The sequence below is a fragment of the Balearica regulorum genome, chromosome 28 (assembly GCF_011004875.1).
Source record: "Balearica regulorum gibbericeps isolate bBalReg1 chromosome 28, bBalReg1.pri, whole genome shotgun sequence".
NCBI classification, from domain to species: domain Eukaryota; kingdom Metazoa; phylum Chordata; class Aves; order Gruiformes; family Gruidae; genus Balearica; species Balearica regulorum.
The window spans coordinates 1,701,804-1,717,272 of NC_046211.1; the positions used below are offsets into that span (position 1 = coordinate 1,701,804).

General features: G+C 51.2%; 4 protein-coding genes across 4 annotated transcripts; 2 read left to right on the forward strand and 2 right to left on the reverse strand.

Annotated features, from left to right (window-relative positions):
- Positions 1 to 7,154: 7,154 nt before the first annotated feature.
- Positions 7,155 to 7,571, reverse strand: LOC142598449 (claw keratin-like). The gene has a single exon (XM_075737063.1). The coding sequence runs from the start codon at positions 7,569 to 7,571 to the stop codon at positions 7,155 to 7,157; it is 417 nt and encodes a 138-aa protein (XP_075593178.1).
- Positions 7,572 to 9,185: 1,614 nt separating this feature from the next.
- LOC104629433 (claw keratin) lies at positions 9,186 to 9,602 on the forward strand. The gene has a single exon (XM_010311760.2). It carries the CDS (start codon positions 9,186 to 9,188, stop codon positions 9,600 to 9,602), a length of 417 nt encoding a protein of 138 aa, XP_010310062.2.
- A 2,416-nt stretch (positions 9,603 to 12,018) lies between these two features.
- Positions 12,019 to 12,435, reverse strand: LOC142598451 (claw keratin-like). Its single transcript, XM_075737065.1, has one exon. It carries the CDS (start codon positions 12,433 to 12,435, stop codon positions 12,019 to 12,021), a length of 417 nt encoding a protein of 138 aa, XP_075593180.1.
- A 1,614-nt stretch (positions 12,436 to 14,049) lies between these two features.
- Positions 14,050 to 14,466, forward strand: LOC142598455 (claw keratin-like). Its single transcript, XM_075737069.1, has one exon. The coding sequence runs from the start codon at positions 14,050 to 14,052 to the stop codon at positions 14,464 to 14,466; it is 417 nt and encodes a 138-aa protein (XP_075593184.1).
- Positions 14,467 to 15,469: the final 1,003 nt, after the last annotated feature.

Consider the following 15,469-nt stretch of genomic DNA (forward strand, 5'->3'; position numbering starts at 1 on the left):
GCTCCCATAGCTGTATCAACGGATGTAGCAAGAAGAGGAGGGGTACCAGCAGCGGGAGCTGTAGGAGGGGTACCAGTCCCGACAACGGCTCAGACCCCAGCAGCCCCAGGAGCTGCAGGGGCTCCCCCAGTCGTAGGTCCGGTAGCTGGACACGGTCCCGTAGTTGCAGGGAGAGTAGCAGGCATCCTCACACTTGTTCTGGTACCAGTAAGTCATCTTGGTGCGATGGAGGGAGGCAAGTCTGAAACACAACAGGGGAAAAAAAAAGCTGTAAGGCAATGCTCCCAACAGCAAGCAAATCTCAAATAAATGTTGCAAGTATGCAGGGAGGGGAGAGAGAGACAGCCAACCCAGGCATGCTGTCCAACACCCTCTGTGCTCATCTGTTGTTCTATCCTGGTCTTTAGTGTCGGGTCTTCCCCCTAACCCTCCTCCCAACCAGCCCTTCTGAGCTTTCCTGCACAGCCCCATTGGCTGCACCCATGGATCGCGATGGGAGATGCGATTGTGAACCACGACGCCTGTGTCAAAAGGGAGCCGTCAGGAAATAGACTGGAAAATCCTTCATAGCCGTACTGAGATAAAGACTTTAAGGGAAAAGAAGGATACACGCAGAACTGATACAGTTTCAGACTCTCAAATATTAGTGGAAATCCAGGCAGAAAAGAATATATTACATATAAATAATTCTCATCAAATCGCAACCTTAATTCCCAATGCATTAATCTACATTTGTAGATTAGTAACTAGGAGGGGCGGGAAAGAGGGGGAAATAGTTTCAAATACATCTCTCTGTTATTCACTAGGTTTTCTAAATCTATTCCGACTTACCCACTTCTGCAAGGAGGATAAGGCAGGAGAAGCGAATGCGTTATTCTCAGCAGCGTGGGTTTTTATAGAGCGCCCGGTCCCGCCCAGCACGTGAAAGGCATGTCTGCACCCCGGGTCAGCTCCAATTACCAAGCACATCCTGCTTCCATCATGACTCCTTCTCATTGATATGCCGGTTCTCCCCAGGGTTTCTGATTGTTGGTCCAGCACCGTGACATGCCGGCTACACCCTCCAGGTTTCTTTCATCTCAAAACTGTATAGGGCAATTAAGCCTTGGTATCATCGTGCTGAATTCACTTCTTCCATACAGCAACAAGTCAACAGAATATGCAAGGACATACGAATTACCAAACACGTCATTTTTGGAAGACCAGCCTCACCGTGCGTGTTGGTCCATCTACTTTGTTGTACATTTTTTCTCTGAAATACCTGTGGAAAGGGTAGCCTCTCTCCTTTTCATGTATTTCATAACTTTAATGACACATGAAACAGCACATTCGTACCAATCCCTTCCAACATTTCCTGTGACTAGCAAAAGGGGAAAGACCATTTCTTTGATTTGATGCCGTCACGCAATAGGATATTGCTGTGCTGATTGATTCAGCTAGAAAATTGGCCTATAAGCATTAAAATGGTATGTACATCATGTATTTTTAGAGAAAAATTTTTCAGAGACCCAATTCTGAAGCTATAAATCACAACCTTAATAAAGCATAGAAACAGGATAACCTGATACACGTTTTTAGAAACTGCGTTACGTAGTGCTGGGGCGTTTTCCAGTAACGTAGTATTAATATTTAAATAATAAATCGCTTTGTACATGTAAATCTTTAATAAGTATTAATGAAGGCTTTGATATTCAAAATTTAGAGAAAGGCCCAGAACATCTGACATACCTGTTATTATCCTTCCTTTAGATGCGAGTAAAGAGCAGTGTTTTGAGCTGAAGGTCACCAGGGAAGACCGGGATGTTGCTGCTTACCAGGTCACATTCACAGGGCTCAGCGTTATTCACCGTCATTAACAACATTCATTTAAACGCCTCAACAACATGAAGATGTCACGTTCAACCATATTTAGCATTTGGGGGAGTTCTCCGGAAAACTGCAGTTATTACAGTGATGTGTTCCTCTTTGTTTTATCTTGTTCCTTGTAACGAACCCTTGAGTCAAGCATCTTCGGATCTATGTGTAAACAATCAGTAAGCAGGTATTTTTGCATCCAGTTAAACTTGCCTCACTTGGGCTGGCTCTCCAGAAGACTGAGTTTGTAAGTTTATGTCATATATGGTGCAAAGCCTGGAAATTGCAAATATCATTATTTCTGCTTGAAAGCCTTTAGATTTTAGATTTTTAGATGATTATTTTTAGATTTTTAGATTATTGATTGCCACCTGCTTTACGGTTCTCATAAGGTCTTGTCACCGACTCCGTACCATTTTCAAAAACACTTCCACTGTTCTTTCACCAAAAAGGACTCCAGTTTCCTTCTATGTAGACTTAGGAGGTGGCTGTTGATGTTTGGTAAAAGTAATTCATAGAGCACAGCAAGCAAGTAAATCGGATTTTCTACGGAATGACTTTCCTGAGGCAGATCACAGTGTACATTTAACACATCCATGCATATGTGATTGGAGCAGGGTACAGACCAGACTTACCCTCCAATCCAAACACCTTTCTTGTACTGCTTTTGAGCTGGAAATAATACAAACAAAATGATAAATACAAATAATGCAAATATTCTGACCTAAAAATGCAATTTTGAAATAAAAACAAGCAAACCAGAAATGCTTTCTAGGGATTATTATTTCTGCAAAAAGAATCAAATTCTTTCTTCCTCAAACCAATCCAGAGTCATTGCGGGCTTCATGTACCGAAATTTGTCCATTCCTCCAAAACTGGGATTGTGGATGTCAATCAATTCTGCTCTCAATACTCTTCCTTCCCTTTCCTGTTATAGCTCAGATTTCACCACACTAATTCTACAAATATAATTGACCCAGGAAGTCTGAACATGAAAGAAAACTGCAGTGCAATGTCATGCTTTTGGAAGCCAAGAACTGACTAATAATCACAAACCAAGAAACACAATTACATCAACTGAAGGAATGACGTGCCTAAGTAAATTTGTTTTGTGGTGAATATGAGTTTAAAGCACAGTGGGCTTGGTCAGATAAATATATAAAAGGGACAGAAATTCAAGGCTCTCTATTCGCATCTCCGGACTTACATTCTCACTGAACTTGGTAAGTCAGACTTAGTATAACGTCTTTATTGCTGCGTAGATGCTGCGGTTTTGCTATATTGCGATACAGGTGGCATTTATACTTTAAAAGCAAAGGCTGTGATTTCACGGCCATGCAAGTACAATCCTTTTTTGTTAAAAATGGGATATTGAGATGCCCCCATAAGTTGATTGATAAGATTGTCTCACCTAGCCATGCAGTATGAGAAATTACCTTATTTTATGATATACTGAAGCATTTCAGGCTTCTTTATTTTGAAACAGACAATGCGTTACATTTTTTTAATTATTTTGAACAAAAAGCAAGTATATATTCAACTGGCAATTAAGGCACAGACATGGGCCCAAACAACCAAGCTGCTCTATTCAGCAGAGCACTGCTGACTTGCACAAGGGGAGGATTTCTTCTGTGGCGTCTTGTCTCGACAGCAAAAATTGGCAGAATTCATTCCTGAACTAGTGTCTGTTCACTTATGATTTTTAAACATCAGACACTGATACAGACAGCCTAATCCTAACAATATCCTCTCTAAAATACTATCTGAATCCAGACTGCCAATGCTAAGCAATGGCAACAAGAAAAGCAGCATAAACTATTTTTATGGAGGAAAGAAGGGGGGAAAAAACAGAAAGGAGTGAGCTGGGCAAGAAGGAGCCAGGTTGTAGCCTTGAACTGAGATGTTCGGTTGGTTCCTGTGTTTGCCCTTCCCTCCTCTCCCTCTTTCCCATGCTTGCACAGGCTTTTCTAGAAGCAGGAAGCTGTTGCCTGGTCTCTGGGGCAGACCTTATCGTCTTCTCTTCTGCTGTGTTTCAGACTTGCCTCCCTCCATCGCACCAAGATGACTTACTGGTACCAGAACAAGTGTGAGGATGCCTGCTACTCTCCCTGCAACTACGGGACCGTGTCCAGCTACCGGACCTATGACTGGGGGAGCCCCTGCAGCTCCTGGGGCTGCTGGGGTCTGAGCCGTTGTCGGGACTGGTACCCCTCCTACAGCTCCCGCTGCTGGTACCCCTCCTCTTCTTGCTAAATCCGTTGATACAGCTATGGGAGCTGCTACCCCTGCTAAATCCAGAAGGATTTAGTAAGAATCGAGGACTGAGAATTAATTACCGAATTCATGGCTGCTGCTAGGGGGAGGCTTTGCAGAAAGTCTGAGTCCCAGGACTGCGACCGAAAGCTGTAGTATTTTGGAGAGCTCAGAGTTTCTGTAACACTTCTTCAATGTTCTTCCAAAATGTTTTGCCTGCCTTTTTCCCTACCAACTTCTTAAGCCGACACAGGTTTGGAGGTGTAAAGGAAGCTGGGCTTAACATGGGTTAAAATGGCTAAACAACTTCTGAACTCACTGATAGCTCTTTCCCAGCTAACATTACTATAATCTAGAGTCTACCTGTACTAGCCTTCCTATGGATATATTTCTGACTTAACTGCTTCTGAAGCTAAACCAAAGAAACCGTAATGATCTGATGGGGTTTGTTTCATTGGACTTAAAGCAAGTGGAAAAGTTTGAGAATGGAAACCGATAGCCAAATGCTACAGCTGTAGCAGCAAAAATGGTACCAATGAAACCGGGAGATTTTCTGCAGATACAAATTAATCGCTGCACACATTCTTTCTGCTTCTGCTTTCTGTGTCATTTTAGATTGCGATTGTGAGATTTATTCTTATTAAAAATGGTATAGCATCATTACATGTCCCTGTTTTTCTTTTTCTGACTTGGATGTACACAGATCTTGTCCCCTACTTGATGTTTTACGGAGACGTACTGCATCCTGTAGCTTTTATGAATGTCAGTTGAACCTGAGCACACATTTTGCAAATAATAACCCAGTAGTATCTCAGAAAACGAAGTCACCCTTTCTGGAATTGCCTAGGGAGGATTTGGAAATATTCTTTTAAATTTGTCTTAACATCACAGTGCATGTGCAGACATTGGACATAACAGCATCGCATCTTAGTGATTTGTAAATGCACAGACTGCCTGCAGGCAAACCCATTTTAACTGAGGAGTAACCCAAGAATTTGGAAGAAAATCCCTCTTTCTCAAGCACTCTTGTGCTGGCAGTGTCTGGGACGCTTTCTGGATTTACAGACTTGATCTGTTACAGAGCAGAAAATTGCACACTTCTTGTTTGCATTATTAAGTGCTGCTAAGGACAAATGTTTGCAAGCGTTACTGCAAGGCTCCATTTGAATGACAATGAAATGGCGTGAAGTTCCCAGGCTGCACAACCGCACAGTTGTTACTAGGGTGAGATCCCGTGACGCAAGGCTGAAGTGACTCTATTATTCATGACTGAAGTACCTAACTGGCAGCGGTAGTAACCTCTTAACAGTACGATGCTGTAACACAGTCTACGCATAAAACAGCCGGTGAAGTGCTTTCAAAGCCCTGTTAAACTCTAGAACCCTTATTGTGAATGTGATGGCTGTTCTTTGAACACACACACACACACACACACACACAGAGGCACTTTGAGGGCATTCTCACAAGAGGAACACAGCTCAGTTGTGTTACACTACAAAATAAGAGGTCAAAATTCATTGAAAACATTTGCAAGTAAAGCTGTGGGTTACACTTCCAGCAACTTTTGGGATGGAGGTTTCTCTTGGCGTCAGAGGAGCTTTGTTCCTAGGAAAGCGACTTGGTCAGTCCGACAAATGTCCCCTGCAGAAGCACCGTGCAAATTGCTCTTCAACCTGTATATTGACATTACGGTCCATAAATTTATCTGGAACTGGTCATAATTTCCATTGTTCATTAGCTAAAGCTATGAAATAAAATCTGGAAAGTTATGAATAAATTACTGAGTAAAACCAGGAACATAGTAAGTGTTTCAGAGTGCACAAGCAAGAGACAATGTTAGCTTAAAATAATTGGTAATATCTCGGTAGTTCTACAGACTTAGCTGCTTTAACAAGGGACCTAGTTAAAAGAGAAAGTTAGAAATTTGTGGAATGCCACACACATATATGTTTCTTCCACTCCAGGAAATCTTAAGATAAAACTGGAAAGAAATTCAAATTTCTGGGATGAGAAGGCAAAGTAACTAATCGTAAGGTCTATCGCGGTTGGTTGTATAGAGCCACATTTGAATGAAACATTTGAAGGCTATAAAATCACATTCTGACTAAAGCATATATTGAAATGTCTCAACATGTACTTTTGAAATGACTATTATTCAATAACCAAGCACCTAACAAGAGCAGTAAGCTTTTAATAGAGTAATAACACACTAAAAATATGTAAAATAGTTACGAGCGTCTGAGAAGTGCTTTGAACTTCTCAGACTATCCAGCATGGAAAACTGTGAAGTTATTGCCTAGTCCTGCTTGAGGAAAGGACCACAAAGTAATAAATAAATGCACTGATATTTTTTTCCATCAAAAGCCGTACCTTGCAAGGTGGCTAATAGCTTGTTTGTATCTGTTGTGTGCTACAACACAAGGTTGTCTATGACAAGCTGTTGAACCTCTCGCAAGCCCTGTTCACTAACCCACGTGCCATTTGATATTTAACCCTGTGGCTTGAGATGCATTATCAAAATATCCCTAGCCAATCTGGAAAATCAGAAGAGCAAACTCATACAAAAGAACTGGAAGTCAAATTATTGATGCAATGCGGATTCTTTAATGTGGATGGAAAATGCAATGGACAGTGACAGCGGGAAACAAAACAACACAGAAACAATGAATTGGCAACACAACAATCATAAGGCGGCAGCAAGGCACAACCCAGGGCTCCAGCCCAAAGATTCCCCCTTCCTATTGCAGGGTGGGAGTCTCAGAGCCGGGCAGAGCAGGGGAGGCTCATCCGAGGACGAGTACAGCTTCGTTCTACCGCAGGTAGTGGGGAGCTTTTGGAGACAGTACTGGAAACCCTACAGCCTCCAGCAGAAGATCTGCAAGGATACTCTGTGCAAATAAGCAAGGACCACCAAGCTCAAGAAGCTGTTTGGCACAGCCTAAAGAGCGGTTGGAAGCTTTGTCCTGCTTCTGGTGGTAGAAGACAAGAGGTGCAGCCTGTGGAGAGCCAGGGCAGGTGCAGCACTGAACTGCACGGATATTTGGGGTTTAGCAGGGCCCACAGCTGCCACTGAGGTACCTGTGGCCTCGGGCCCAGCCGCCATATCCACAACCCCCAAAGGCTCCGTAGCCCCCATAAAGCCCATAGCCTCCATAGCCCCCAAGGGCTCCGTAGCCCCCAAGGCCTCCATACACGCCATAGGCCCCAAGGCCTCCAAAAGCACCACGGCCTCCATAAGTGCCACCGTAGCTCCCTGCAACGCCGGGCACTCCCGCCGAGCCAACAACGCTGTGCTGCGGGAAGTTGCTGAGGATGGGCCCGGGGAAGGTGATCACCGAGGCCGGGGGCTGGATCACCACCGTGGAGTCGGGGCACTGCCGCACGCAGGGCTCGTTGACGGTGTCAGCCAGTGGGGCCGGGGTGGCCACCCCACAGGAAGGGACGCACAGGCTGGAGCAGGACATCTTTCAGGCAGGCAGAGAGCCCTGGAAAAGGCACCAGGGATTAGGCAAAGGTGCGAAGAAGGGGCTGTATGAAGGGAGGCAGGGAGAGATCCTCAAGAGGCTTCCAAGAGCTGGACTTACCCCGTTGATCAGAAGAGTCAAGCAGAGGAAGCTGGATAGAGGGCTGTGAAGCCCTCAGCTCTTTTATACATGTCCCAGACTGCCCGAGGCATCGGCCAAGGGGGTGGTGGCAGAAATCCCAGGGAATCATCAAATCCAGCATACAAGCTTCTTGACACTATCTTCATGTGACCTGAGACAATTAAACTCCTCTTCATTGGGCACATTGACATGCAAATGTGCCATGGTGAAGAAAGACGTGATGGGAGGATCAGATCATAATAGAGTATTACATGAAACACAAGGTGCTGCTGATGTAGCTGACCTGGCGTCAGCAATAAACCCCACTCTATCCCTAATCCCCCCACTTAACTTACATGCCAGGGTCCTGAGCATCCTACAGAAGTGCTTTACAATCCTGTGTACAGACATCATGCCTGTCATTACATCCCTTTTACAAGCTGGTAAACAGAAGCACCAGGAGGTTGGGCAAAGGGAGAAGCTGTTCCACACACTCAGAATGACTCCCAAGTGCCCAGCATCTCGCAGTGCCCATGGGGGACATTTTGGGGCAAAAGTTCAGGAGCATACCTCAGCCTGGCCCTCTCCATGCCCATGTGTGACAGGGTGCATTTGGGGCGCTCTGATTAACAGCCATGCAGAGTAGAGGCACTCTTTGCTGTGTGGGGTGAAGACCCCTATGTGCGTGGGCTGAACACAGACGTGGGCGGGGAGCAGAGAGATCAGGCGGCAGACTCCTATGTGAGGTGGAACATGTACAGAGGAGATGGAGGGCAGGAAAGGTACCAGGACACTCTCAGCTTCCTTGGCCATGTATCTGCAAGCGTGGTCCTCCCCGAGCCCTATTGAGGGCTGTGCCAGGAGAGGCTGGCCAAGCTGCAAAGGGAGCCAGGTGGCATGTGGCCACGCTCCCCACAGGCACAGGCACAGGCATGCTGGGCTCCACTGTCTCTGAGCACGTGGCTGGGCTGCCGCCGCAGAGTGTGGTGTGGTTGGGCATGGCAATTTTCTGCAAGATACCCATGACTCTTCCACGTAAGCAAATAAGGGATTAGGGAAACATTTATGTTTATTGGTGCTACAGTAGCACCTTGTCCTTTATGTAATAGTCCATCATGATCTGATCCTCCCATCACGTCTTTCTTTTCCAGAACACATGTTCTCGCCAAAATGCCTAATGAGGAGGTGTTTAATTGCCTCGACTCACATGAAATCAGTACCATGAAGCTTGTACGCTGGATTTGATGATTCCCTGGGGTTTCCGCCACCACCCCCTTGGCCGATGCCTCGGGCAGTCTGGGACATGTATAAAAGAGCTGAGGGCTTCACAGCCCTCTATCCAGCTTCCTCTGCTTGACTCTTCTGATCAACGGGGTAAGTCCAGCTCTTGGAAGCCTCTTGGGGATCTCTCCCTGCCTCCCTTCATACAGCCCCTTCTTCGCACCTTTGCCTAATCCCTGGTGCCTTTTCCAGGACTCTCTGCCTGCCTGAAAGATGTCCTGCTCCAGCCTGTGCGTCCCTTCCTGTGGGGTGGCCGCCCCGGCCCCGCTGGCTGACACCGTCAACGAGCCCTGCGTGCGGCAGTGCCCCGACTCCACGGTGGTGATCCAGCCCCCGGCCTCGGTGATCACCTTCCCCGGGCCCATCCTCAGCAACTTCCCGCAGCACAGCGTTGTTGGCTCGGCGGGAGTGCCCGGCGTTGCAGGGAGCTACGGTGGCACTTATGGAGGCCGTGGTGCTTTTGGAGGCCTTGGGGCCTATGGCGTGTATGGAGGCCTTGGGGGCTACGGAGCCCTTGGGGGCTATGGAGGCTATGGGCTTTATGGGGGCTACGGAGCCTTTGGGGGTTGTGGATATGGCGGCTGGGCCCGAGGCCACAGGTACCTCAGTGGCAGCTGTGGGCCCTGCTAAACCTCACGCTGGGTCCGGTCATTGATGAAGAAGAGCTCCGGAAAATGCCCTGGCACATCCCGACACAGCCACCGAAGGAAAGACATCCCTTTGGCATTGGTGGGCTCCAGCGCTTGGCTACCTCGTGCCTGCTTGGGGCCCAGCTCTGCCTTCCTCCTGCCCCGCTTCAGCATCCCTTCAGCACTCATTGCCCCCTGATGACAGAGACCCGCACTGGGTGCCTGATCCTGCGGCACGGCTGATGCTCGCTGTCGCTCTGCTCACTGCCGGGAGACGTGGGCTGCCCCCCACCAGCACTCTCCTCTTCTCCCATCTCCCTCCTCCCCTCAAACTGCAATAAAAGCTGTGTTGCACTGCAATGTCGACCCTTGGGTTTTCTCGGTTCTTCCTCCACACCCAAATACCCCTACTGGCAGGCTGGGATCCCTAGTCCATCCCAGCCAGCTCTCACACAGGACGTTGTCAGGGGCTACTGCGGGAGCTGCCTCGCTCCCTCCTCTCTGCCCTTGGCAGCACGTCCCTCCACCAGATGGTCGTCTGCAGCCAGCACCGTGCTCGTCCCCTTCTACAACAGCTTCTCCCTCTTAGGCCTCCCTGTCTTCTCCCCGCTTTGGACTCCTGCACCCTGCAGCCCTAAAAGAGCTGTTGGGCCCCACACTGAGTTTCCTGCCCACTCTGGCCATTCCCCATGGGCTGCCTACAGCCCCAGGGCTGCGGGGATTGCAATGCCAACGAAGTCACTCCAACGGCAAAGGCCCAGGTCAGAGCCACTTGGGAGGCCATGGGTCAATAGGGGAGAGGGTGAGCAACCCCCAGCACCTCCCCAGCTGCCATGCTTCCATCCCCACCACATTCCTGCACCCCTGTACCTTCTCTCGTTTTTCCTCCTCCGCTGAGGCAGAAGCCCTTCCTGGCATTCCCTCTGTCACACACCCACCGCATGGGGACACAGCTCTGCCCAGGAAGGAGCCCACAGGCCGGTGCTCTCGACCAGACTTTGCCGGCCCTTTGGTGTTCTTCCTCGCACACCAGCCCACAAAGAAGCCCACGCTGCCACACCGCCCCGGAGCACCCAGACGCAGCAGCCACGGTCACCAAAATCCCCTTCCACCACTGTGCCCTCAGCAGACGTGCAGAGGACACCACGTGAGCCAGGACCTGGTGGATGGCTGAGAGTCAGTGCAGGGGGACCTGGCCAGATGTGGGGATGGGCAGAGATTGAATTGTTCTGGAGGGGAAGAGAAGACCTGCAAACTCCCCTTCAGGCAATGGTAAAAACCAATCCCTCGTCTTGCCATTTGGCTGCCTGTTTTCCCATCCTCTGTGTTCACAATTGCAGATGACCCATCTTTCCTCGAGCTCCCCAGCAGTGACCAACACGCTGCCACGCTGCCCTTCTGATACCTCTGGCCGGAACTGTCCCTGTCCAAGACCACCTTGCAGTGCCCAGATCACACGGTCAGAAGATGCTTGGGGAAGGGAGGGACCTGAGGAAGGCAGGCAATCCAGCCTCCTGCTCAAAGAGCGTTGTGCTTCATGTGACTGGATGGCTACCCGTGGCCATTTCATGGCTCTGAAAGGAAACTTGGGAAGACCTGGCTGTGTCTGTCTCACCCCTTCCCAGTGGCTCCCACCTCTAGCTGGGCAGCGGGACACGGCCAGCAGCCCTGTCCATGCAGCGGTCGTCTCCCCATGTCCCTGCACCTCCAAATGGGACTAGTAAGAAGCCAATGAAAGGGGGCAATGGCAGGCATGCTGGTTTGGCAGAGGATTTGGACGAGCTTCTGCCGGGCACCTAGGGCACTTTCACGTAACCAAAGAGGGCTTTGGGAAGGTATGGTGTTTATTGCTGGTGGGAGACCGGAGGAAGCTCAGTGGGATGTGCTCTGCAACACCCAGCTGGGACTGTCATCATCACTTGTATCACCCTGAGCAAACTGCCCAACTGGTCCAAGGGCACCACCCTGGGAGATTCAAGCAGTGCAGACCAACCCGCCCTGAGGCTTGGGGGAAGTTGGAAAGAAGAGGGAAGGATGAGGAAAAACCATGGGTCAGCACTGCAGTGCAACACAGCTTTTATTGCAGTTTGAGGGGAGGAGGGAGATGGGAGAAGAGGAGAGTGCTGGTGGGGGGGAGCCCACGTCTCCCGGCAGTGAGCAGAGCGACAGCGAGCATCAGCCGTGCCGCAGGATCAGGCACCCAGTGCGGGTCTCTGTCATCAGGGGGCAATGAGTGCTGAAGGGATGCTGAAGCGGGGCAGGAGGAAGGCAGAGCTGGGCCCCAAGCAGGCACGAGGTAGCCAAGCGCTGGAGCCCACCAATGCCAAAGGGATGTCTTTCCTTCGGTGGCTGTGTCGGGATGTGCCAGGGCATTTTCCGGAGCTCTTCTTCATCAATGACCAGACCCAGCGTGAGGTTTAGCAGGGCCCACAGCTGCCACTGAGGTACCTGTGGCCTCGGGCCCAGCCGCCATATCCACAACCCCCAAAGGCTCCGTAGCCCCCATAAAGCCCATAGCCTCCATAGCCCCCAAGGGCTCCGTAGCCCCCAAGGCCTCCATACACGCCATAGGCCCCAAGGCCTCCAAAAGCACCACGGCCTCCATAAGTGCCACCGTAGCTCCCTGCAACGCCGGGCACTCCCGCCGAGCCAACAACGCTGTGCTGCGGGAAGTTGCTGAGGATGGGCCCGGGGAAGGTGATCACCGAGGCCGGGGGCTGGATCACCACCGTGGAGTCGGGGCACTGCCGCACGCAGGGCTCGTTGACGGTGTCAGCCAGTGGGGCCGGGGCGGCCACCCCACAGGAAGGGACGCACAGGCTGGAGCAGGACATCTTTCAGGCAGGCAGAGAGCCCTGGAAAAGGCACCAGGGATTAGGCAAAGGTGCGAAGAAGGGGCTGTATGAAGGGAGGCAGGGAGAGATCCCCAAGAGGCTTCCAAGAGCTGGACTTACCCCGTTGATCAGAAGAGTCAAGCAGAGGAAGCTGGATAGAGGGCTGTGAAGCCCTCAGCTCTTTTATACATGTCCCAGACTGCCCGAGGCATCGGCCAAGGGGGTGGTGGCGGAAACCCCAGGGAATCATCAAATCCAGCGTACAAGCTTCATGGTACTGATTTCATGTGAGTCGAGGCAATTAAACACCTCCTCATTAGGCATTTTGGCGAGAACATGTGTTCTGGAAAAGAAAGACGTGATGGGAGGATCAGATCATGATGGACTATTACATAAAGGACAAGGTGCTACTGTAGCACCAATAAACATAAATGTTTCCCTAATCCCTTATTTGCTTACGTGGAAGAGTCATGGGTATCTTGCAGAAAATTGCCATGCCCAACCACACCACACTCTGCGGCGGCAGCCCAGCCACGTGCTCAGAGACAGTGGAGCCCAGCATGCCTGTGCCTGTGCCTGTGGGGAGCGTGGCCACATGCCACCTGGCTCCCTTTGCAGCTTGGCCAGCCTCTCCTGGCACAGCCCTCAATAGGGCTCGGGGAGGACCACGCTTGCAGATACATGGCCAAGGAAGCTGAGAGTGTCCTGGTACCTTTCCTGCCCTCCATCTCCTCTGTACATGTTCCACCTCACATAGGAGTCTGCCGCCTGATCTCTCTGCTCCCCGCCCACGTCTGTGTTCAGCCCATGCACATAGGGGTCTTCACCCCACACAGCAAAGAGTGCCTCTACTCTGCATGGCTGTTAATCAGAGCGCCCCAAATGCACCCTGTCACACATGGGCATGGAGAGGGCCAGGCTGAGGTATGCTCCTGAACTTTTGCCCCAAAATGTCCCCCATGGGCACTGCGAGATGCTGGGCACTTGGGAGTCATTCTGAGTGTGTGGAACAGCTTCTCCCTTTGCCCAACCTCCTGGTGCTTCTGTTTACCAGCTTGTAAAAGGGATGTAATGACAGGCATGATGTCTGTACACAGGATTGTAAAGCACTTCTGTAGGATGCTCAGGACCCTGGCATGTAAGTTAAGTGGGGGGATTAGGGATAGAGTGGGGTTTATTGCTGACGCCAGGTCAGCTACATCAGCAGCACCTTGTGTTTCATGTAATACTCTATTATGATCTGATCCTCCCATCACGTCTTTCTTCACCATGGCACATTTGCATGTGAATGTGCCCAATGAAGAGGAGTTTAATTGTCTCAGGTCACATGAAGATAGTGTCAAGAAGCTTGTATGCTGGATTTGATGATTCCCTGGGGTTTCCGCCACCACCCCCTTGGCCGATGCCTCGGGCAGTCTGGGACATGTATAAAAGAGCTGAGGGCTTCACAGCCCTCTATCCAGCTTCCTCTGCTTGACTCTTCTGATCAACGGGGTAAGTCCAGCTCTTGGAAGCCTCTTGGGGATCTCTCCCTGCCTCCCTTCATACAGCCCCTTCTTCGCACCTTTGCCTAATCCCTGGTGCCTTTTCCAGGACTCTCTGCCTGCCTGAAAGATGTCCTGCTCCAGCCTGTGCGTCCCTTCCTGTGGGGTGGCCGCCCCGGCCCCGCTGGCTGACACCGTCAACGAGCCCTGCGTGCGGCAGTGCCCCGACTCCACGGTGGTGATCCAGCCCCCGGCCTCGGTGATCACCTTCCCCGGGCCCATCCTCAGCAACTTCCCGCAGCACAGCGTTGTTGGCTCGGCGGGAGTGCCCGGCGTTGCAGGGAGCTACGGTGGCACTTATGGAGGCCGTGGTGCTTTTGGAGGCCTTGGGGCCTATGGCGTGTATGGAGGCCTTGGGGGCTACGGAGCCCTTGGGGGCTATGGAGGCTATGGGCTTTATGGGGGCTACGGAGCCTTTGGGGGTTGTGGATATGGCGGCTGGGCCCGAGGCCACAGGTACCTCAGTGGCAGCTGTGGGCCCTGCTAAACCTCACGCTGGGTCTGGTCATTGATGAAGAAGAGCTCCGGAAAATGCCCTGGCACATCCCGACACAGCCACCGAAGGAAAGACATCCCTTTGGCATTGGTGGGCTCCAGCGCTTGGCTACCTCGTGCCTGCTTGGGGCCCAGCTCTGCCTTCCTCCTGCCCCGCTTCAGCATCCCTTCAGCACTCATTGCCCCCTGATGACAGAGACCCGCACTGGGTGCCTGATCCTGCGGCACGGCTGATGCTCGCTGTCGCTCTGCCCACTGCCGGGAGACGTGGGCTGCCCCCCACCAGCACTCTCCTCTCCCATCTCCCTCCTCCCCTCAAACTGCAATAAAAGCTGTGTTGCACTGCAATGTCGACCCTTGGGTTTTCTCGGTTCTTCCTCCACACCCAAATACCCCAACTGGCAGGCTGGGATCCCTAGTCCATCCCAGCCAGCTCTCACACAGGACGTTGTCAGGGGCTACTGCGGGAGCTGCCTCGCTCCCTCCTCTCTGCCCTTGGCAGCACGTCCCTCCACCAGATGGTCGTCTGCAGCCAGCACCGTGCTCGTCCCCTTCTACAACAGCTTCTCCCTCTTAGGCCTCCCTGTCTTCTCCCCGCTTTGGGCTCCTGCACCCTGCAGCCCTAAAAGAGCTGTTGGGCCCCACACTGAGTTTCCTGCCCACTCTGGCCATTCCCCATGGGCTGCCTACAGCCCCAGGGCTGCGGGGATTGCAATGCCAACGAAGTCACTCCAACGGCAAAGGCCCAGGTCAGAGCCACTTGGGAGGCCATGGGTCAATAGGGGAGAGGGTGAGCAACCCCCAGCACCTCCCCAGCTGCCATGCTTCCATCCCCACCACATTCCTGCACCCCTGTACCTTCTCTCGTTTTTCCTCCTCCGCTGAGGCAGAAGCCCTTCCTGGCATTCCCTCTGTCACACACCCACCGCATGGGGACACAGCTCTGCCCAGGAAGGAGCCCACAGGCCGGTGCTCTCGACCAGACTTTGCCGGCC